The sequence below is a fragment of the Benincasa hispida genome, chromosome 5 (genome assembly GCF_027475165.1).
Source record: "Benincasa hispida cultivar pf3 chromosome 5, pf3_genome.v1.1, whole genome shotgun sequence".
Classification (NCBI taxonomy): domain Eukaryota; kingdom Viridiplantae; phylum Streptophyta; class Magnoliopsida; order Cucurbitales; family Cucurbitaceae; genus Benincasa; species Benincasa hispida.
This window is the reverse complement of record NC_143482.1, coordinates 38,779,354-38,803,194: the sequence shown is the minus strand read 5'-3', so window position 1 is coordinate 38,803,194 and position 23,841 is coordinate 38,779,354. Positions and strand designations below refer to the sequence as shown.

At 32.8% G+C, this 23,841-nt stretch overlaps 1 protein-coding gene and 1 non-coding gene across 3 annotated transcripts; one reads left to right on the top strand and one right to left on the bottom strand.

Annotated features, from left to right (window-relative positions):
* Positions 1-10,107: 10,107 nt before the first annotated feature.
* On the top strand, positions 10,108-10,187 carry TRNAL-UAG (transfer RNA leucine (anticodon UAG)). Its single transcript has one exon. It is a non-coding gene; the product is annotated as a tRNA-Leu (tRNA).
* Positions 10,188-11,814: 1,627 nt separating this feature from the next.
* Positions 11,815-23,513, bottom strand: LOC120077842 (K(+) efflux antiporter 3, chloroplastic). 2 transcript variants are annotated; one of them, XM_039031909.2, is made up of 19 exons: positions 22,979-23,513; positions 21,434-21,823; positions 20,522-20,623; positions 19,847-19,927; positions 18,838-18,939; positions 18,165-18,242; positions 17,394-17,462; positions 17,189-17,239; positions 16,853-16,966; positions 16,667-16,768; positions 16,438-16,572; positions 15,811-15,992; positions 15,590-15,725; positions 14,158-14,229; positions 13,945-14,046; positions 13,623-13,784; positions 13,191-13,280; positions 12,903-13,064; positions 11,815-12,299 (listed from the first exon to the last, which is right to left on the bottom strand). In XM_039031909.2, the coding sequence occupies exons 1-19, from the start codon at positions 23,033-23,035 to the stop codon at positions 12,051-12,053; spliced, it is 2,436 nt and encodes an 811-aa protein (XP_038887837.1). In that variant the 5' UTR covers positions 23,036-23,513; the 3' UTR covers positions 11,815-12,050. The 2 variants fall into 2 exon arrangements, with proteins under 2 accessions (XP_038887837.1, XP_090170339.1); XM_090314213.1 differs by lacking the exon at positions 22,979-23,513 and having other exon boundaries at positions 21,434-21,829.
* Between the last annotated feature and the right edge of the window lie 328 nt (positions 23,514-23,841).

The window sequence follows — 23,841 nt, the reverse complement described above, 5'->3', positions numbered from 1 at the left end:
AGAAAACGTTATTTCTTTTACTTCCTCATCTCTCCACAAATTCTTCCTACACAAAAATTAATGCAAAACTTCTGTATGCAACAGAATACCATCTCGAAAACAAAGTTTGTTAATTAAACTTTCTCTTTTTCAAAAGTGTTAAAGGCTTTGTTTGATAATCATTTGGTTTTTTGTTTTTAGTTTTTAAAACTAAGATTATAAACATCTCTCTCACCTCTAAATTTCTTGCTTTATTATCTATTTGTTTTGCCAATGTTTTAAAAAAATCAAGTCAAGTTTTAAAAATTAAATGAAATAGTTTTTAAAAACTTGTTTTTGTCTTTTGAAGTTTGACTAAGAATTCAACTCTTTAGAAGATGCAAATTATAATAAGAAATTTAGAGAAAATAATCTTAATTTTAAAAAACCAAATGGTTATCAAACGGGCTTAAATTTTTTGTTTTGTTGGAGGGAGGGCTATAATTATGGAATTGATAGTCAACATAAGAATCAAGTCCTAATTCTTAGGATTTTTCTTTTTTTCTAATATGTAGAGTAAGGAAATCAAACCTCTAATAATAAGATCAATAATACAAACTCTATTCCAATTAAACTAGACTCGTTTTTACAACTCTTAGTCCATATTATGTTGAAAGAGAAGCAAACTTTTAGTCTATGAATACATTGCAAACAGACAAAGCTTCTCCTTAATTTTTAAAGAGGAAACTCTTGCACAGGCACAAAAAGGAAATGGAACATTTTGGATAAGTGTAATTTTTCCCTTTTTTTTAATTTTTTTTTTCAAAGGGTAAGATTGTGAATGACAAAATTTAGTCAAAGAAATTCACTTGAGCTTCATATGCAACTAAGGGTAAATTTATAATTTGAGATAAGTGATTACTTTACAAACCAATCAAAATAGCACATTGGTGAGGTGCTTGCCACAAAAACTCCGATGCTTAAGTCAATTTTTAGCAAATGGTCAATGCAAGCTTTTAGAGAAGAAGATAAACTTACCTTATGTATAGATATAATGATGTATTTGTATATCGTAAACCTAGGGTTTTTCCTGATCCTCTTCTAGATTAAACTTAGGAAGTCAGAGTCGAGCTAAACTTTGTAACCTGGGACTCCCTTTCGTTATAGTTCGACTAAATGACTAGTCATGCCTATAAGAAATAGGCCTAGTGAAGCATGGGTTGGTGGATGTCGAGGCCAAGCAAAATTAAGCTTCGAAAAATTATTACAATCAGTCCTCGACAACGGCACCAAAATCTTGATGGATGAAACACAAGAATATGTATCGAAGTAATAAAATCCCAATTAAAATCAGGTATTGTCCTCAAAGACCAACATGAATAACTTATCCTAGGGTTAGCTATTGTAGTTCTTCATCAATTTTATTTAAGCTACTGAAAGATGATTTTTAAGTAATAATTAAATGGAAGTAACTAATAAGCGCAAAAGGCAAATTAGAAGAGAACAAGTCCAGGGTATTGTTTCATTAAGGGTATACAATGGATCTTAACATGCAATTAATTAATAACGATAGGTTGAGGCTAGAAGTTTTAAATTCAAGAAATCCTTTCTCGAGCTCATTCCATTTCCAATCCTAGTTTATCAAATCAAATCTCTTCTATTGCTTAAACTAGTTTCGCCTTAAAGCACTTTATTTACACCTCTTATTATTCTTGAATCATTCTCATGCAATTTCAAATAACAATCTAAATTATTTAGGTCCAGCAAATTAAATTCTTCCTCAAGTAGAATAATTAGCCCTAGATCAATTAATTAATGGTCAGTTAACCAAAAGCATTAAGAACAAATAATTTAGAAACTTAATAAAAAACTAATCAATCACAATGTCAAGAATCCATTGAAACAACCCAAAAATCTAACAACATCCTAGAATTTAAAGTTTAACTACACATGATTCCACAATTAACAATCCCTAGACAAAAAGAATTCATCATGGAGAAATAATGAAATAAAGTCTTAAAGTAACAATCTTCCTTCACCATACCGGATCTCAATCATGATCTTCTCGACTTTTGCCAATGAATTTTGGGTTGATCTCTAACAAGGATTCACATTCAGATTGATGCTCTCTGCCTTGGGTCGAGTTATGTCCAAAACACTGCAAATTTCTCCTCCAAAAAGCTCTCTTTTCGTCCTCCCACTCGATATCTCTGTCTGACGATGCACTGTTCCATAAATAAAGTTATCGCAGCATTGCAACGCTGATGTTCGGTCTTTCGCGCATGCCATCCGTAGCGTCGCAACGCTTCAAGACAGCATTACGATGATGCCCTGTTTCATGCTCTCAGGTCTACAACGTTGGGGAGGCAGCATTGCAACGTAAGCTAACGCTGGCCCCCCGATTTTCCTTCTAAATTCTGCCTCTTTTCTTCAATTTTGGCCCTTAGCTTCCTTTCTAATTCCATAATTGACTCTTAGATACTCAAATCTGGACTTTTGCACCAGGTTTTGATCATTTTTGCTCAATTTGCTCCTAATGTTCAGTTTCCTGAAATCATTCAACAAACCACATCAAACCATACAAAACTAGCAATAATAGTTCTAGATTTGAAAGCAATAAAAGTACTTTCAAGTGTTTTTCAACGGCCAACCCTAAAATTGAACAAAACACTATATTTAGATAGTCTTAAGAATATCTTTTTGGATAGAATAAATAAACTCTGCATGAAAAAAAATACAGTAGATAGCAAAATCTAGAAAATTCTGCTGACAGATAAAGAAAAAATCTTTTGGAGAATCTAATGCGTTTCACGTTACATATGCCATTGAAAGAGTCATAACATGTTGTGAGACATGTTACAGAAACTGTTGTTCAAGTTCCGCCTGTAATAAATAAGTCAATCATATTGCAATAACAAACACCCTAACAATTTTATATATAAATATTTCATGTCCTTTAATTTTGTAATTAATATATTTGATATTATTTTTTAATTATCTTTTCATTCTTAAATTTTCATTCACGCATCGGCAGTTACACAAAGATTTTACAATATACATCTAAATGTTGTCTTATTTGATGGAAACGATGATTAAAAATGGTCAATTATAGTCTAATTCAACCACACTCAACATTTCATTAACTAATTATAACAATTTTCATCAAATTTCATAAAGTTTTCTAAAACTTCCATCGATATTTTCATAAAATCGAACTTCGATATTTCCATCGACATCGATATTTCGAACTTTGATTTAGTCTATAAAGATTGTTTTGTTTTTTTGCGAGAAATCTAAAAGTTATTACTTTTATGTAAAAGATGAACTTCATTTTAATGCTCCAAGTGGACCCATTGGGTATTATTTCATATTGCTTACTTTTTCAGTCAAAATAGTGGAAATATAATCTCTTCTCCAAGTGGACCCATTGGGTATTGTTTCATATTACTTTTTCAGTCAAAATAGTGGAAAGTTGTTCTCTTTCTTTCTAGCTCTCTATCCGGTTTAAATTTATCAGAAAATTATAATTTAGTCTCTATAATTTTAAAAATTATATTTAAAATCTCTATTTTAAGAAATGTTTATGAGAATTTTATAAAATTATAGAAACTAAATTTTAATTATGAACCACAAAAATTATATTTTAACTTTCTCTAAATTATAAGAATAATATTTTAAATTTAATTTTTTGATAGATAAAGTATTTATGTCATACATGTAATAGTTTTGCAATATAAATATAATAATAAATATTATTTTTTTAAAAAAAAATTGATTGACATGTATAGTGAAGAAATAGCGTGTCCCAATAGCCAACTTTCTAACTTATTATTATTATTATTATTATTATTATTATTATTTATCTTATGTGTTTTAAAAAGATCCGATTATAAATTAATAATTCAATGTGATTACGTATTAATGTCAATTAATCCTTATTCACTTAGTTTGTAATATAATTTACAACAAATCAAGAAATATATGTCACGGGTCACAATTCGAATAAGATTAAATAATAAGTTTAATTCTTTCAATTTTAGATTTGTATGTATATGATCTATAAACTTTAAAATATATGTAATGAGTTCCCAAATTTCGGTATGAAATAGAGGCACATTCATAATTTTTAAAAATTAAGTGTTCCATTATATATGAATTTTAATTTAGTGTCCCATAAACTTTCAACTTGTTTGATATCATTTTATTTATTGGATACAATATTAAAACTTTTGTATTCAACTAGTGATAAAATAAATTTTCTCTAATATAAAAATTATTTTTTAAAAAATGTATATATATGCCTAACATATTAAAACAAAATCTAGAACTCAATAATCTATTGGATGTCATTAAAGTTCAAGGGTTTATTTCATTGAAAAAAATGGAAGTTTAGAACATTCAAAATTGGGGAGTTTCGAACGTAAAATAAAGGGGCAATACTATTTCTTGTGCCCTTAAAATGTACAAAATCTGAGGGATGACGCGTGCCCCTGAGTCCTTCTTGGATCCACCCCTAAATGTAATATTCTAAAGAGCACAATCTCCTACTTAATTATTTTTTTTTTTTTTTTTTTTTGTACAGATAGAGAATCAAACTTCTGTTTTCAAAAGAGGGTAATGCATGTCAATTATTGTTGAGTTAAGCTCATTTTGATACATATTGACTATTTAATCTTACAACACTTGAATATAAAAACCTTAGGACTGTTTTTAAATATAGAAAAATGAACCAAAATATTTACAAAATATAGCAAAATTTTAAAACTATCAATGATACATACTGATAGACATTGATAGTTCTATCAGTGTCTATCAACGTCTTTAATTAATAATTCTAAAATTTTGCTATATCTTGTAAATATTTTCACAATTTTACCATTTGAAATAATTTTTCAAAACCTTATCATTAATTTTAATTTCAGTCTTTATATAAGAGCTCAAATTACTCTCTTAATATGAACATGATAGAAAGTGGTTTAATATAGGAGTGAGGACCGGGGAAAAATCTTTGAAATGATAATACTGTCTTATCTATGCGTATATTTATTTATTAATTGTACTACCAAAAATAATAATCAGTATGTTTACTTCTTTAATTCAATTAAATTAAAACTTTAGATATGTTTAATATATGATTATGTTATCTATGGTGGATCTTGTAGCATTATGCTATTTTGTTGGCAGATAATGACTTGATTTTCAATCAGTAAGTCCATTTTTATTTTGCTAATATTTTGAATGTTATACTTTATAACTCTAGATTTTTGGTCATAAGACAGTTTAGATTTTTGGCCTAATTGCCTCTTTCCTAGATCTTCTTTAGGTTTAATTTGGACAACTTGGATCGACCTCCTATGCATCCAAGCTTGGATAGACTATATGTGTTTCGATTTTAGTTTCAGTGTTATTTTCGTTTTTAGTCTTTTAAGTCCAAAATTACCCATAAGAAAGGTGTTAATGAAACTTAACATTTTAAACCTCTCAAAAGTGGCCATGCGACTGGTAGCAAACAAGTACTATAAAGATTGTTCTTTTTCTTTTTCTTTCTTTCTTTCTTTCTTTCTTTTTTTTCTTTTTTTTTTTTTTTTTTTTGAGAAATCTTAAAGTTATTACTTTTATGGGATGTTTGACGCATAAGTTTGGAATCTTAACCTTGGGAATGTTAAACCTGGGGATTAGGCTGGGAGATTTAGGTATTTTGGGTTAAAAAATTGTGTTTGGATTGCAGGTTTTGGAAGTCTGGTTTGTGCATGTAAAACCCGATTTCCATTTTCCCTACTTAAGCAGGTGGTTAAGGAAATTAACTAAGTGAAAGTTAAATCCTATATTGAAGAGAAGGAAATTTCTGAATATTGAATAGATTTTCCTTGAGTAGTTTTGAGTTAAACTTTAATTGATGAAAAATTGGCTAAGTGTTAGACTAGGTATTGCTATCTGTTAGCCATAATACCTTGGAGAGATTACTTGGGTAAAGGGAGAAGAAAAAGTGTGAATTTGGAAGCTTGACTTTTGGGGAAAACTTGGAAAATTGGCTAAGTATAAATCTATATGATGGATGCATTGGATGCGTTGGAAGGGTGGTACGCGTCCATGCGGTTGAAGGAAGGAAAGTTGAAGTGATGTGTTGGAAGGTTGGATGACACAAGGGTAGGCGAGGACGCGGGCAAGACATGCATTGGAAGGGTAGCATGCGTCGATGCACAGCGCCCAACCAAGCGCCCCTGCCCATGCATCGAGCGGCCATGCATTAAACACCCAGCCATGCGTCGAGTGCCCTGTCGAGCATCAATGCGTCGAGCGACCTGCCATGCGCCCATGCCGAGCAAGCCGTGTGGTGATACCTAGTGAGCCATGCATCGAGGATGAGTGGCCATCCTATGCGTTGGTGATGGCTGGCTCTTGCGATGGCTAAGTTGGGTTGCTAGGCGTTGAGTAGTGGACTATGCGTTGAACATCCAAGAGTTGGACGCATATAAAGGATGAGATCACCTAAAAAAACATCATCAAACCATGTGTCTTTTTGAGAGGAAGCCTTAAGCCTTAAGCATTTGAGGTGGTTGCATCAGAGGACATGCAATTTGAAGCTCATGCGTTGGCTACATAGGAGAAAGACACTTAAATTGCGTTGATCGAAAAGATGTGTTGGTAGTATGAGGGAGAAACACTTGGACATGCAGCCAAGTAGGAGGTGTCGAATTTGGAGAATGTTTAGACGCCTATAAATAGGGCCAAGGACTTCAGATGAGAACTCAAATTCTCTTCAAAGGACATAAAGAAGAGTGTGTGAGGACTAAGTAGGAGAAGACCATGCGTTGGTAGCAATACCATGCATTGGTCAAGAAGTTCCAAGAGGAGAGATGCTGTCGGGTAGAAAAGACAGGAAGTAACATCAATTTGGAACGAGAAGTTCTCCCAAAATACTCGTGCGTTTGATGTAATTTTAAAGTCATATGAAAGTTAAAAGAGTCTAGTTTTCATGGTGGGGTTACTGGAGAAGAAGCTCCAAGGAATCGGGTTGGAAGCTGAGAAAAAGACAGAAGGGTCAGGCTGTCGGGTAAGCTGGGCCAGTATTGATATTTTGAAGATTTTGGCTAAACCACGAAGAGTTATGAGCTAAGATTTTATGGTAAGCTTCCTGAGACATTTTAGAACATGTTTGCAGAAGGAAGTATCTTAAAATAAGTTCTGGACCTATGAGTAATATAAACAGATAATTGAATCTGGAATTTAGGGTTCAAAAGGGAACCAAGGAAACCTAAGAAACTTCGGAAAGGAAAGTTCCTAACCAACTAAGGTGAGTGGTTATTGTGTGTTGTATTGTTGATATAATTTCTATATATAGATAAATATATATAGGGAATAATGTTAAATTGGCATGATCAAGGATATATGTTTATCTAATTACTATGTTTGTTGAGATATGGCTTGTATGTTTGTTTTGGAAACTGAAATTGTACTCGGGATATATAGTTAGCATGCTTGAAAAGGGTACTTTGCGGGAAAATATAGTCGGCTTCGGTCGGCGAGAAATGATAGTCGGTGATGACTGGCAGGAAATATAGTCAAGTCACCTAAGCATAGCTAGCAGGAAAATAGTCGATGTGCACATTGGCTGGATAATAGGGTACATGGAAAGTTTCCATAGGAATTGTTGTTGTCTTAGTATACGTGTGAAAGTACTGGGGATGTTTTTATTATGTGATAACCAGTGGTCAAGTTGAGGATTGATTTTTTTAACCAGAGGTCGAGCTGGGGATTGTTCAGCGGTTTGGTTGGAAAATAATATTGAACTTGTGGTAATGTTCTTGTTGACTATGCATTGCTTTTCCAAAAGTATATTTCTGTTGACAAAGTTATTTGTTTATCTAAAGGCACCACTCACTGGGCTTTATAGCTCATATTTTCCATATTTTATGTTTTACCCCTCCTAGGTAGCGAAAGGTGAGGAGTTCCAGGGTGCTGCTAAGGTCAAGGTCTGCCACGTGCCACAGTTACACTTCCGGAGGGTTTTACAGTTGTTGTTGTAAACTTTGTAGTTAAGTCTTGGAGTTGTATAAACGTTACATTGTTGTAATAAAATGGGTCTCCTTAATCAGTTGATTGTTCAATTTGTACATTGGTATCAGAGTTATTTCCGCAAGAGTTATTAGGCAGTAAGTGTCAACGAAAGGGTTGATAACTGTTGCAATCACGCTCTTTCCCAGGCTCAGAGGGTAGTCTGGGGCGGGGTGTGACAGTGCAGGCTTAAATAACCTGGGAATAAAATGCAGATTTATAAATCTTTAGTTTGTGAAATATTTTCTTGTATTTAATCACTGGTTAGATTTTAGATTAATTTAAATTCATCATCTTAATTATTTAATGTAGTTAAGTTTAAAATAAACCATTTTTTTTTTTTAAAAAAATGAAATAGAGGTTTTAACTAAAATTATAATTTTATTTAATCTATTGTTTTAATAATTTGATATTTTAATTTTACTAGATTTTGGAATAAAATTTTATAGACGTTTGTTACTTTATCTAATTTAAAAATTATCATTTTTTTACCATAATATGCTAACTTAAAATAGAAATAAACTGTTACTTGAATATTAAATTCAATTATTGAAAACTATATATATATTTTTTTTTATCAAATTACATTTAAAGAATAAAAAAATCATAGATTTTGAGTTTTTGTTTTTATTTGGTCGCTAAGTTATTTTAAACATTTTAAACATTTTAAACTTTTACATTTAGAAATTAATTCTAAGTCTTCGAGCTATTAAATTGACCAACGAAAAAAATGAAAATGTTATTAAATTAAATTAGGGTTTTCTACACATAGGCTAAATAAATATACCTATATAAATGCAGTCTAATAGTATGTTTGGAATGATTTAGAAAAAATATCTTTCAAAAATTCATTTTTATTTAAACACTTTTGTTAAAAACTCATTAAAATAAAAAAATACACATGTATTGCAATTCTTTCACATGTATTGCAATTCTTTCTTTAAAATGTTTTTATATACAAATTTGTTTAGTTTGTTATATATTAAGAGTGTTTTTATTAATGTTTTCCATGACTGGTTGTGGTCGCCAAAGATGGCAATCGGAGGTTGGCCGATGGAGTTGGTGGTTGGAAATTCACCAGTGTGGGAGGAAAGGGGATTGCCAGAGATTGGTTGATGGTGGTCGGAGTTGGTCGACAATGGTCGTCGAGGTGGTGGTTGGAGGTTAGCTAGCAACGATCGCCAAATGGTGGAGGCCGGAGTGGGCCGATGACGGTTATTGGAGGGTGGCAGTCGGAGTTGGTCGACGATGGTCATCAAAGGTGGTGTCCGAAGGTTGACTGACTGGGTAACCTATGGGTTATTATTCGAACCCATAGAAAAATTATATAGGAAGCCAAAACTTCCTAAATCCATGCTCCAAACAAGGATTGAGCTTATGATGCATAACCCATCCAATTCCAACCATTGAAACAAACACCCCCTAAGCGTTCTTTAGACAAATGACCAAAATTCAAAGATTTCAAGTTCAACTTAAGAGACAGTATATATATATTGTTCAAACTAGATTTTGCTAAAATTGTGGGTGATAATACCCATTCGATTGAAACATTTGGATTTGAGAGGGTAAAATCGAAAAAGTAGACAGGGAGATGAGCTTCTATATCTATAATTTTAAAAGTAAAAATTTAGTCCTTAAACTTTAATAAAATTCTCATAAATAGTATTTAGATAGGAAATATTTAAGAGAATTTTATAAAATAATAGGAAATCATAGAATTTAAATTTTAACTTTATCTATGATAAAGATCCTATTTTCTATTATTTTTTTCTTTTTGTAGAATAAAGAAACGAACCTCAAACCTTAAAGTCGATAGTATAAACAGTATAAACACTATGTCAGTTGAACTAAACTCATTTTGATACACATAAGTTTACACATACCAATTATAAATATTTATTAATTGTACAATAAAAAAAACAATAAATATGTATTTATTAATTGTACTAATAAAATAATAGTAAGCATGTTTACATCTTTAATTCAATTAAACACTTTTATCTCTAGTCAATTCAAACGTCCTATTAGTCCATTTTTATTTTTCTAATATTTTGCATGAATTATAATTTACAACTCTAGACTTTCTGTACATAAGACAGTTTGGCCGAGTGGTCTAAGGCGCCAGATTTAGGCTCTGGTCCGAAAGGGCGTGGGTTCAAATCCTACAGCTGTCATTTTAATTTCCAATATATATATATGTCACGCAAATCATAAATTTTTTAATTATGAAAACTATATATAGTATACCAGAGCGATTGTCATGTTATTATATGAACATAATGTTTCTTATGTTATATTACTGACTCATGATAGGTAAGTGTTACCATTCTTAACCAAATTCTAAATTTCAAAAATTACTTTTAGTTTTCAAAACTTTGCTTAGTTATATTAGTGAAAGTATAGATAACAAAGCAAAAAAATTAGACATTAAAATAGTATTTATAGACTTAATTTTTTAAAAATTAAAAACAAAAAACTAAGATCCTGTTTGATAACCATGCTTTTGGTTTTTGAAGATTAAGTCTATATACACTACTTTCACCTCCAAATTTCTTCATTTGTTATCTACTTTTTTACTAATAGTTTAAAAAATCAAGCAAAATTTTAAAAACTAAAAAAAGTAGCTTTTAAAAAATTATTTTTGTTTTTAAAATTTGACCAAGAATTCAACCATTATACTTAAAAGAAAGATCCAAATCAGGTAAGAAATAAGAGGGAAATAGGTTTAATTTTAAAAAATTAAAAATAAAAAATAAAATAGTTACCAAATGGGGTCCAAATAATTACAAAATAGGACCTTAGTTTTTTATTTTTAATTTTTTAAAATTAAACCTATTTCCCTCTTATTTCTTACATGATTTGGATCTTTCTTTTAAGTATAATGGTTGAATTCTTGGTCAAATTTTAAAAACAAAAATAATTTTTTAAAAGCTACTTTTTTTAGTTTTTAAAATTTTGCTTGATTTTTTAAACTATTAGTAAAAAAGTAGATAACAAATGAAGAAATTTGGAGGTGAAAGTAGTGTATATAGACTTAATCTTCAAAAACCAAAAGCATGGTTATCAAACAGGATCTTAGTTTTTTGTTTTTAATTTTTAAAAAATTAAGTCTATAAATACTATTTTAATGTCTAATTTTTTTGCTTTGTTATCTATACTTTCACTAATATAACTAAGCAAAGTTTTGAAAACTAAAAGTAATTTTTGAAATTTAGAATTTAGTTAAGAATGGTAACACTTTTACCTATCATGAGTCAGTAATATAACATAAGAAACATTATGTTCATATAATAACATGACAATCGCTCTGGTATACTATATATAGTTTTCATAATTAAAAAATTTATGATTTGCGTGACATATATATATATTGGAAATTAAAATGACAGCTGTGGGATTTCCACGCCTTTTTGGACCATAATTACAAAATAGGACCTTAGTTTTTTATTTTTAATTTTTTAAAATTAAGCTAAGAAACATTCCTTTCATCCATAAGCTTCTTTGTTTTGTTCTCCTTTTGCCTCCAATGTTTAAAATAAAAACACTAATATTTCTCGAAGTGAATTTTGAATAGTTACCAAACATTTTAATTTTCCAAAATGATTTAGGACCCATTTGAATTAATTTGAGAAAAAAATATTTTTTAAACTATTTTGAATGCATGACAAATACTAATCTTTTTTCAAAATGACTGACTAAATATTTGAAAAGGTATTTCAAACGGACATCTTTATGAATATGGTTTGACAAATATATTTATGTTCCCTTAAATAATTTGGAGCAAGAATCAATACCCATATCTAAAAGATAATGACAAATAATTGAATAACTATCAAATGAAGCAATATACATGGTGTGGTTTCTTTGGGAAAATGGCCAAAAAGGTTTGCTGATTGACAAGTTTCTTTACAATAGTATCCATATCTTATGCCCACTAAAGACTTCACTGCACCAAGTCAAAAGTTGGGGAAAGCAAATTCTTGAGAACAAAAACAAAACTTTTTCAAGATAAAATTAGGAATCTTTCAACAAGACTTTCATTTTTCTAAACCATCAGTAGCTGTTATGTGGGTTGGTGGCTCTACCACATTTTGCTCTAAAAAGTTGTTCTCTGTTTCAAGTTCACAGTATAGGACTCCATTTCCATCTAAATCTTCAGGCTTCTGGAAAAAAGTATCTGGCTTCATTTGATCTACCTCTTTTCCATTTAAGATTTGAGTATTATCTTCCCTGTTCAGCCTCGATAGTTCGTTCTCGGGGGACTCGATTGAGTCCTTGACACGTATCTAATCAATCAAATCAGTAACATTGTCATTTTTTTTAGGGATTACAGACAAAGTTAGCCATATAAGTATATAACAATGTATAAGACTATAATGAAAGTTTGGAGTTGGCATGATTGACAGTGGATGATGTTGTGCAAGTAAGAATGCATATGTGAAAAGACCTAGAACTCTCTAAAGCTGGAGTTTTGGCTGTTATCTCTTTCGGCATTTAATCGAACATGTCCTGAAGAAGATTCTATCATGGTTCTCAAAGTTCTGGAAAATGAATCCCCAACTCAAATCTATTATCCCCAAAGTTCTCACCCTTCATTTTTCATAAAAAGGGGAAAGTATAAATTATCTAACTGGAGAGCTCTATTTTGACTATTTACGATCATAGAGCTCACTAAAGTCAAGCCAAATAGGATGCAAAAATTAGCTAATGTTCCAAGACAAAAGTCGTATCGTATCTATTGTCAACTGTAATCTATATGTATAACCTATGCAACTTGTATGAAAATCCATTGGCACCTCCAGCATGTCTTTTGCTTTCCTTTCTTTTTCTCTTCCTCCTATATCAAGTCAACCAAAAATTTGACTTTCATTTCATTCAAATATACGAACCTGCAGCGGTTTCATAAGCTCTAACTCTTGCTCATTGGATTTGTCGAGTGCATCTTGAGCTTGTATTTCCATAGAGTTTCGAACCATTTGACTGAGGAAAGACACTTGGTCAGACATGACTCCGAGCCCTTTCAAAAGCTTTGACCCAAGTTGTAAACTAGTCTGCACAAATAAATTGAAGAATTTTATGTTAAGAGTATCCAGGAGTGTCTACAAGAATGCATCTTAGGTTACAAAGCCAAATTATCAATAACTATGCTTCACATCCTGATCATTCAACACTGATACCTCAGCATCTTCCAAAATAGCATCCGTTGCACCTGCGTTCTTTAAATCTAATAGATGCACCACATCCTTAGCTCGGGCATATATTGGGATCTGTATCATAGAAGTTTTGTCGTGTTCAAATCAAGACCGAAAAGGAGGAATAGCCAGTGAGTTAAACAATCAGTGACTCAACACAAGGAAAGAACACACTTGAACTTGATAAAAGAGAACATATGTTCTCCCTGTCCTTATAGATGGCACAAAATGAAGCAAGTTCAACAGAAAGAAAATTTTGCAACCAAAATAGAAACCTTCAAGAACTGCATACAATACATACATATATATGTTTTCTCCCTCCAAAATAGGAAATGTGATATTCTTTCAGCATAATTGTTTCCTCTATGGTGGACCGACCTTCCTATTATGCACATACAATAAAGAGAGAGAAATTACTGCTGGGAACGCGAGCCGGAGCTTTTGAACAGCATCAATTGTTGCCTTCTTCTCCGTGAACATAACCATGACAGCTTTTGGGGAAGAGATTCCAGCAGATTGCAAAACTGCTGGTCGTGATCCGTCTCCATAGAGAACAGGAAAACCAAGCTTTCTAGACGTCTGACAGAAGAAGAAAAAAACGGTCAGAGTGTAAGAAGCCAGATAACCATATAGCCCAAAAAAAAGGAACTACTTAATGAGAACACTATGCCATTGCAAATAAGGGAAGTACAAAAAAGTCAATCATGGACAATTGTGGAAAATAACAAATCTAACCAACCTTCACTACGGAAAGATCAATGTCAAATGCTACATATGGCCATCCAGGAGTATTGCCATCTGTCCCAGATGCCAAAGGTGTAGATAAGAAATTTGCCAGGACCTACATAGATCAAACAAGATTCGAAGGAGCAAAACACTTCAGGGTTGTACCCTTGCTAAATAATGATTCTTAATATAAAACAAGAAAATATAAATATATACGGATACATACCTGACCCATTTGTCCAAATCCAACAATGACAACGGGTTCAGTAGCGTCAAAGTTCACTGTATCTGCAGCTTTCTGTGAAAATTTCACATATCAAAATATGCAGACTAAATTGGTACAATAAAAGAATCGGTCTAAATCAACATCCAAGTATTATCTATTTTCTTGGGTAAATAACACTTTTCGTCCCTGATGTTTAAATTTTGTGACAAATTGGTCCTTAGTTTTCAAATTGAACATTCAAGTCCCTAACTTTTCATAAATAGTTGATTTTTGCCTTTGAGTTAATGGAACCGATTAATTATTTATGGAAGATCACGTGGCAGTTTTCAGAATAAAAAAATAATGAAAATCTCCCTTCTTTTTCTTCAATCTGAAAAATCTCATCTCCTTCTTCCCCGACCCCTTTCCCACTCTTCTACTTCAATCTGAGAAGAAACCCTCCCATCTTTTTCTTCAATCTGAAAAGGCCTCTCTCCCATCTTCTTCTTCTACAAACCCACTGCTTCCTCTTATTCTAAAACTGAAGAAAATAAAAGGACTGGCGAATCTGGCCGAGGAAAACAGCTCCTCGCACAAATCTGGAACGACAAGTGTTTCTGTTTTTTCCTCCTTTTTTTTTTTCAGTGGGCAACATTGCAACAACTGGCGGCAGTTGGACGACGACAGGCAGTGGCTGAACAACAGCTGGTGGTGGTTGGATAACGAATTGAAAGGGAAGGGAGGAGGAAGGGGAAAGGTTGGGGGAGAAGGGAGTGGGGGACGAATGACAGAAAGGGAACATGATGTTCTGTTAAGACAACGAAACAGACAAGCAAAGAATAAAGAACAAGAAGAAAACACAAAGATTTACGTGGTTCACTAACAGTGTCTTAACTACGTCCATGGACAAAAGAAGAGAACAATTTTTTTATTAGAGAGAAATATCATATAACACAAATGGTTTTTGGCGCCAATAGGGTTAGAGGGTCATTCAAAGTGCCAAATAACAAATTCAAGGTATTCCAACCTATTATTTCTATAAGTATTTTTTATTTTTAAAATTGTCACTTTAGCCTGTTAAATATTTAACTGGCATTGGTAACTCAGGGACCAAAATCGTACATTTATGAAATGCTAGAGACTTCATTGTTCGATTTTGAAACTTAAAAACTAATTTGCACAAAATTCAAAACTTCAGAGATAAAAAATGTAATTTACTCTATTTTCTTTGTTTCCTAATTTTTTTCTACTAGCACAATAGAGAAATTATTTACTTCAAAATATTTTTCTGGATTGTTTGCATAGTTGAAACCTCACGTCCTTACCATGTAAAGATACTGATATCTTCAAAATACAATTCTATTGCCAACAACAAATGCAAACTTAATTCAGGTCCAGTTAAATGCAAATCAAACACTAAGTATCGAAAGGAAGCCTTAATGTTAGAACATACATCCTCTGTCTTGTACTTTTCGCTGATGAATTCAGATGCCTTTCGTCCAGCTTCATTAAGCAAGGGGGTTAGAGCCATTGACAAGACAACAATAATGATGAGTAGCTTGTTTAACTCGAGTGGTAGCACTCCAAGCCTGATACCAACAAAGAGTGATAAGCTAACATGACGTAAGGATTCATGTTGGAAAATAGACATGCACCATCTAAGTTAAGACTCGCCTGTTAGCTAGAGAGAACACTACAAATCCGAACTCGCCTCCTTGAGACAGAAGAAAGCCTATTCTTACACTTTCTTGAGTGGTGAGGCCCACACGGGGACCTATTGCTGTTATTATAAGGGTCTTGATTGCTATCAAACCTGCCAAAAGTGCAAGAACATTTGGCCACTCTCGGAACAGGAGCTGCAAAAAAATGAAATGCAGAGGAACCCTGAAGTCGTTATAGTACTTCTTGATTGGTCTAACTTCTAATGACAAAATCGATAAATTATATATCAAACATATAAAGGAAAAAAAATCAGTATGATTAATATATATAAAAATAAATAAATAAAATCGTGCTTCCATGTCTCACCTTTAAGCCAAAAGAAGTGCACTCTTCCAGTGTTCACTAATCTACTCATAGAACTCAGAAAATATTGATGTGTAACAGCCTTTGATACCTTCTAAATAATTCATGTATTTCAACATTCATATGTTACATTGTATGTAATTAGATCTCTTGAGGCTAACCTATATTCTTCTAATTGCTATTTACATCATTCAAACTTATAGATTATTATTGCATAACTACGTGAACCAATAAAGTAATTTTAAATCAGTAAATGGAAAACATAAGACACTGCACCTGCATATCAATGGAGGTCCCTGTGGTAACAAAGAATAACCCAAGGAGCAAGCCCCTAAATGGCCGAATGTCTGCTTCAATCTGTGTCCGGAAATTAGTTTCTGCTAATATTGCCCCAGCCAAAAATGCTCCCAGCTGTACTGTACATCAATTCTATCTAACTAAGATATTATAAATATGAAAACTATTCACATTAGTTGTTCCCAAGCATGAAAAAAATGAAACAAACCGTATCACTAAAGCCCAATTTCTGAGTGATTAGTGAAGTGCCAGCAACTGTCAGCAGGCAAAGGGCCACAAAAGCCTCTGAGCTTCTTGCTTCTGCAACAACCTGAATTTGGACCGCTCTCTGTTAAGATCCTAAAACAAACTTGGAGCAACCTTTAGTATCTGCCAAAATAAGCACGATGCGAACCTCAAAAACTCGCCTAAGAATCAACTTTCCTCCAAGGGACAGCAGACCTAATCCACCTAAAGCCTTCAAACTTTCTTGTGCGAGCATTGGCCAGATACTTTCCGTGCCCAAATTCTAAAAGGATGGAGAGTGAAAGGAAAAGAAGCAATACACAAAATCAAACTATTTGATAAATATGATGCTAAGTAAATGTCAAGATGATGGGGGAAGAGTTGCGTACAGAACCAATCACAGAGAACATTTTACATGAGCAGGTTTAAGAATATATATTTTTCCCAGGAGATCCCTCAAATTATAGATCTATCTCTAAACAATGTCAAGGATCCTTTCATGTACCTGACTCTCAAGAACTGGAAGTATGACCAGGAGAGGGACAACAGCAATATCCTGCATCAAACAGTATGCATTACAGAAAAGTTACAGACCACTTCCGATAGAAACCTAACACAAGGACCAAAATATTTTGAAAGAAAGTAGATGATATACTAAAAGAGAACCAATATGAAACAAGTCGAGAAAATAAATTTGAAGGGGAATAAACCTGAAGAAGAAGTATCCCTAGAGTTGCCGAGCCAAATCTTGTTGCAAGCTCTCCTTTCTCTGCAAGAAGCTATTCATTATGATAGGTAAGGTCAACTATCCTAATCACTTACCATTAGCACACTATAACATTTGCAATAAACTAAAAACATTGTTCTTCAAATAACATTTTTGACTAAATTAAATGAAATCAGTAACAATAAGACCTAGAATTTTGTCATTAGATGGAAATGAAAGAAGATTTGATGAGATATTAAACAAATCAAGTTTGACATGATTAACATTAACTACTATGTTATATTAGATATTATCTCTGGATATTAAACTTATTTCTGTGAACATTGGATTGATTTAAGTCTTCTTTTTACCATACTTCCCCATGCCAATGCTACAACCATTCCTGTTCTATCTCTTAAAATTTATTCCTTGGAGTGTCTTTGATCTGAGTATCAAGTACAGAAGGATTTAAGTTTGCAATCTTCAGGAGTTTATACTAGCTACTCCATTTAGTAGTCTTGTCTTCATGTCCCAAATGGATTGATGCGTCTTTCCATGAAATTACAGAAAAAAGAGACCTTAATAAAAAGTCTTATGCTCCATTACAGGCTTGGTAGAATTAACACCAGACACAACCAGATTGCAGGCATGTTCAATGTTCCATTGTTCTCAATCAACAAATTCATACTTTTACTTCAAATTCATGACTGAATAAGTGTACAGAAAAATTAGACAGATACACAAGTTCTATTATGAAAGTACTTGATTAGGCTACCTGTAAAACAAAAGCTGAAGAAGATAGAGAGAGGGCAGCACCAATCACAATAGCTTCATCAACGCTTCTGATGTTAACCTACAATTCAGACAATCATATCTCAAGTTGGTGAGTAAATGCAACATTGCTATAATAGCATAAAACATGGAAATGAAGACAAGGCTTCCAAACCAAGACTGCAGTGATAACAAGAAAGACGAGATTTTCTTGTCTGAAGTTCTTACAAAATTGAGCAGCAAAACTACAAATGTTTATACACACAGAGACAAGCAACCCTAGAGAAGGAAATGAAAATTTCTAAGAGAGATTTTATATACAGAATATAAAATAACCAGGAATATCTAACTTAGATGTCTTTATGGGACCATAATGAGAAAAAAGAAAACAAAAGGTTTTAGTCAAAAGGATCTTTTATCCACTGAGATTCCCCCAAGCTCAACTCATAAAGTCAGATTGCCAACCTTAGAAGCTAGAATATAGGCATTCAATTGGACCTCTGTTAAAGAAAAACAATACAAATTTTAATTTCAATGGATTTTGTTTTTTTTTTAAAAAAAAAAATTACTAGTAGTTTGCGCTATCCTTAACATGCAACAGCCTAAATAAATTGGGATTCAGAATTTCCATCAATGTAATGCATATTAAGAAAACCAACCGAAAACAGAGTGCTTACCAAGTCAGATCTGGCGTGAAAAAGGTACTCCAAAATTCTTGTTCCAATAGCCCCATTTGTGGGAAGTTCAAATGCTGTGAAAGCGATAGTAGACAATATGACCTTCAGAAGGAAAGGTAGGAGTGTGTGAGTGAATAAGTTAAAAGACTTGAAACTACAAGCGATAGTAGATAATATGAACTCGAGACCCGCATTGAATCTCATCGTGATTGGTAAAGGGTAGTATGTGGCCATGTGGGTTACAAACACTTTGGCACTCTTCCATTACAAGCTAGATTTTTCAAGTGCAAATTCTACTCCAAGTCATTAAACAATTTTATTAATAGCATGCTATATTATTATGAGAGGAATGATTGGTATATACCAAATGAGACTTTTATTCAAATCATCAAAATCTAATGAATATAAGAAAGGAGTTCTCTATTTATAGAGAATTAAGTGTGGGATAGGGTAACTAATTCTAAATATATTAAATGACCCCAAATTCTATTACATCAATGACATAGTACAATCAGTATCCACGTGGAATCGTCTTTGTTATGGATACTATGAGCTAAGAATTCTCAATACTGTGTCATCATGGTTTTCAGTTTGAAGGATGGACTATAACAGCGTATCCAATGTAGAAAGAGACCACGTGCTTTACCACCTCAAAACTATAAACCTCTTTCTTGACCTCCACTGAGCAGTGACTCCATCCTTTCCCTCTATCCCTAACAAAAAGACAAAAGTTCCCCCTTCATGAAACCCGCAATTTCAAAATTACCTTCACTAACCCATTTCACTCTGACTTTCCATCTCCATATATGCATCTTATCTGGGTTGGACTTTCACTTTGACTTTATATGTGACGACAAATTTCAACCTGTTTTTATTATTTGTATATTAAAAAAAAATAGACAGTAGAAAGACACTATGTAGTAGGCCTAATCAAGGGAAAAATATACAGATCCAGCTTAAAATATATTGATATATTCCAGTCATGCATCATCTTTTTTTAGAAATATACCTGTGTCAATCCCATGCCAAAAGCAAACCTTGCAAGAGCCTTTAGACGTGCAAATGAAAGCTCCAAACCCATCTCAAATAGCTAGAAAGGAATACTGTTAGTGCAATGTATAACTAAACAAATACACTCACATGTTCACATGCATACCCATGCCCGAATACTACACATAATTATAATTATAATTCAGGAGGGTAAGAAGGAATGGAATATGATGCAAGTCTAAGGTGGTCAGGCCTCTAATACTTCACATCATTATTTCTTCCACAATCAAGAGTTTATTTGATTCACTTTAGAACTCAAGGGCACAGTTGTACAACCGATTTTGTTCAAGTAAGGTTGTAGAGTTTATTTGATTCACTTAATCTTAATTTAAGTGCATTCTGGTGCAAAATGCAACATCATACATGGAATGTCACTCAATGATTTCTTTTTTAGAAAGGAAAAAATAAGACAAATGTAACAAATCCTTCCTAATCGAAACTGCAAACTGCTTTGACAGATTGAAAGAAGAGAAAGGAAATTGATTTATTCTATGCCCACAACGGAACAATAACACCATTTCAATACTGATGCTCTGTTCTCTCGTTGGCAATGGAATGTCATTCAATGATAAGATAACAAAGCAGCATAATACCCACAAACTTGACACATGAAGAGAGGGTTGATGTGGCTTACCAGGAAAAGTATTCCCCATTCGGACAAAACTTTAACATCTATAATATTTCTAATGACGCCAAATTGATTAAGTACAATCCCAGCAAAGAAGAAACCGAGTATCTGAAAACAGCCAACATACGGTCAGATTTTGAATCAAACATGAAGAAAAATGCACAGTAATTCACATTGTAAGATCTCCTCAAAACTTTGCTGAATATTATATATAGCTCTAGCATGAACATGTACACATGTATGCCTAAATATGTATCTTAGTAGAGTTGAACAACTAGTTGTAATATCTTGGGACCCAAAACTCTCACAACTTGTTGACCTATTTACAATTAAAAACACTTGAATCCGGTACATGCTCTAATTGAAATATAGACCTGCATGAGAGTCATTGGAACATCCTGGACCCAAAACTCTGACCCAACAACACCATCATTACAAGTCCATATATTGCTATCAAATTTAAGATCCAACAGTTCTCCAAATGACGTTACCCCTTTGCATGAAAAGATTCATGAAAGGGGCCCTTAGAAACTAAATCTTAAGCTTCATGAAAATTGAGAAAAAGTATGATGAAAGAAATCGGCAAAATCTATTTAGAGAACGGCATCATATTGATGGTATGTAAAACTAAGGCAACATGTTGCTTCACTGTCAAAAATATAGTTATACAAATCAAACCGCTTCAGATCAAGAAAGAAACTATTACAAGAAAAATGGGAAAAAGATTAGAAACCGCAGCAGATTTGCCCCCCTCCCCCTCCAATATATATATATATATATATATATCAACAGTTCAACTTCTTGAAGGTTAATCATTATATTCATTATTCACACACTTCATTCAATAAAGATAAACTCAATTTCAAAAGATCATAATAAAATAAGAAAAGTAAGTGGAGAAAAGAATATCATTCTTACAGGGCTAGCCTTAATTCTCCTAAATAGAGGGACAACTACGACAGTCACAGCTAGGAATGTCAATGTATCCAATCCTAAATCATTGATGACGTCAACAGCAGCTGAAACATCAAGAGCTGCACGTGTTCCAAGTCTTATCCTCTGTTTAGGCCTACGATTAGACCAACTGTACCCATTCTGTCTAACTACTTTGAACGTTAACGTAGTAGCACCACTGTAAAAAAGTACAGGGACTAAAGAATAATCATTCCTCCCGCAATTTAAGGTGCATGATGAAACAGCCAATTTCTTGGAGTGTGAATAATGTAAGTTGAAGGAAGGTCCACAAAGTTGATGAACAGTATGAGAGTAGGCCCTCAAAGGATTCTTCTGTTTAACTGCACTATAAATCTGCATAGTAATAAACAAGTGAAACAACTGAGAAACTCAGGAAAGCAAACCTCCCCAATTTTGTAACAGTATAAAATAAACATCATTCTGCTTATCTAGCTATTCATCGTCAAATTTCTGACAATTAAAAAAAGGTATTTATGCATGCTAGAACCCGGAAGTTTTTGAACTATTACTTCTTCAGTTCTGTAATTTTACTTTTATTATATGGTATTATTTCCTTTTCTTGCTTACAAGAAGAGAAGAAATGAGTATTGAATTAAAACACATACAAATATACAAAATAATTAGTAACCTTACTAACCTACCACTAGAGACTAAATCCATATTCAATATTTCAATGTCCAAATCTCTTAACAGGATTTGAAATGAAAGGCCACCAATATATTTCAAACAACTCGGTGGAGAGTATTAGATATACTCATCAGTATTCCAGTAACTTACTATATTGTTTCACATTTCAAACCATTCATCTCTTCGGAGAAACTGAACATTGTAAACCATAACGATATGCAATTTCCAAATCAAATTACATAACCAATAATAAAAATATTAAGAAATAGCCTTGGGAAATTCATCAGGCATCCATATACCCAACCCCATCAAGATGCCTGAAAAATATGATTTCATAGGACTAATTAAATGTCCAAACCACCCATACAAGTATTCATCACTGCCAACCTGAACATATATTAACGGTTAAGGCATATGCCCTCGGCCAATAGGTTACGGGTTCAACATCCCCACCCCCACTTATTGTTGTTGTTTTTTCAAAATAAATAAATAACACACTGTCATCATCCCTTACAAATTCAAATCTAATGAGTTTGTTTTGATCACTTCTGAGAAGAGTAATTTTAAGAGAATCTATTAAAAAAAGACACCAAAAAAAAAAAAAAAAAGCTTCTTTCCTAGCGTTTTTAGGATTTTTAAAACCACTTTCAATTACATAACCAAACACTATAGAAAGTATGAAAACAGGAAAGAGTATCAAATCGCTTATGACAAACATTCAAAAGTCAAACTCACAAGTCAAATAAATATGATCATGCAAAATCCAAGAACCCTCATCAATGATCAAAGCAATCAAGATTATGAAACTTCATAGCCCAAAAAGATGAATAATAACAAAAACAAATAAAGACAAGAAGCTACCTGAGACTGGGAGCTTTGGCAGCAACTAACCGACTCCAACATATTACCTAAACTCATAAATCCAATACACCCAATTTGAATACAGTGAGAAACATTTGCTAGTGTTTAAAGACAAACCCAGAACTTCTAAACCCAAATTAGAGGCTTAGAACACAAATATCAAGTCAAGACTGAAAGGGGGGAAAGAAAATGAAAATGGGTTCAATATCTGAGGCCAAAAAATACCCACGTTCCAAAGATTTGAGGGATTTTGATTTGTAAGAAATGCGCTGACATGGGGAGAACTTGCAATGCAGCGAGAGAAATTGGGAAGATAGAATGGGAATTTGAGTAGGAAATTGTAATAAGCGGAAACCCCAGAAAGGCTAGCAATGTTTTACGTGTCCATTTTTGCGGCCATGGCAATGGCTGCAATCGGACATTCAATCCAATTACTCATCCGGAAGAAGACAATTGAAATAGAGCGACGCAAAATTTGAGCCACCAACGTAATCACTGTGTAATCCATTTGTGGTTCAGAATCAAGTTCTGAAATAAAATAATATGTCGTCAACATTATTTTTTTATATATATTCAAAGTCACACGTGCAACATGCAAATACACGAACTCTCACTCTCTCTTTCTTTAGGTTTTGGATTTTATACTTTAGTTTTAAGTTCTTAGTTTGATTGCAATTTAGGTCAGGTCGGTTCAAAAATAATCCATCAATCATAATATAAAAAGCATGTCCCAATTGATTATTTTTATTATTGTTGCTTGTCTGTTTTCCGTAATCGTAATGAGATGTGAGACCCACTTTGAAATTTGTAATCAAAACGTATAATGTAATTGAGAAATAAAAGAGGTTTAATTTGATTGCGGT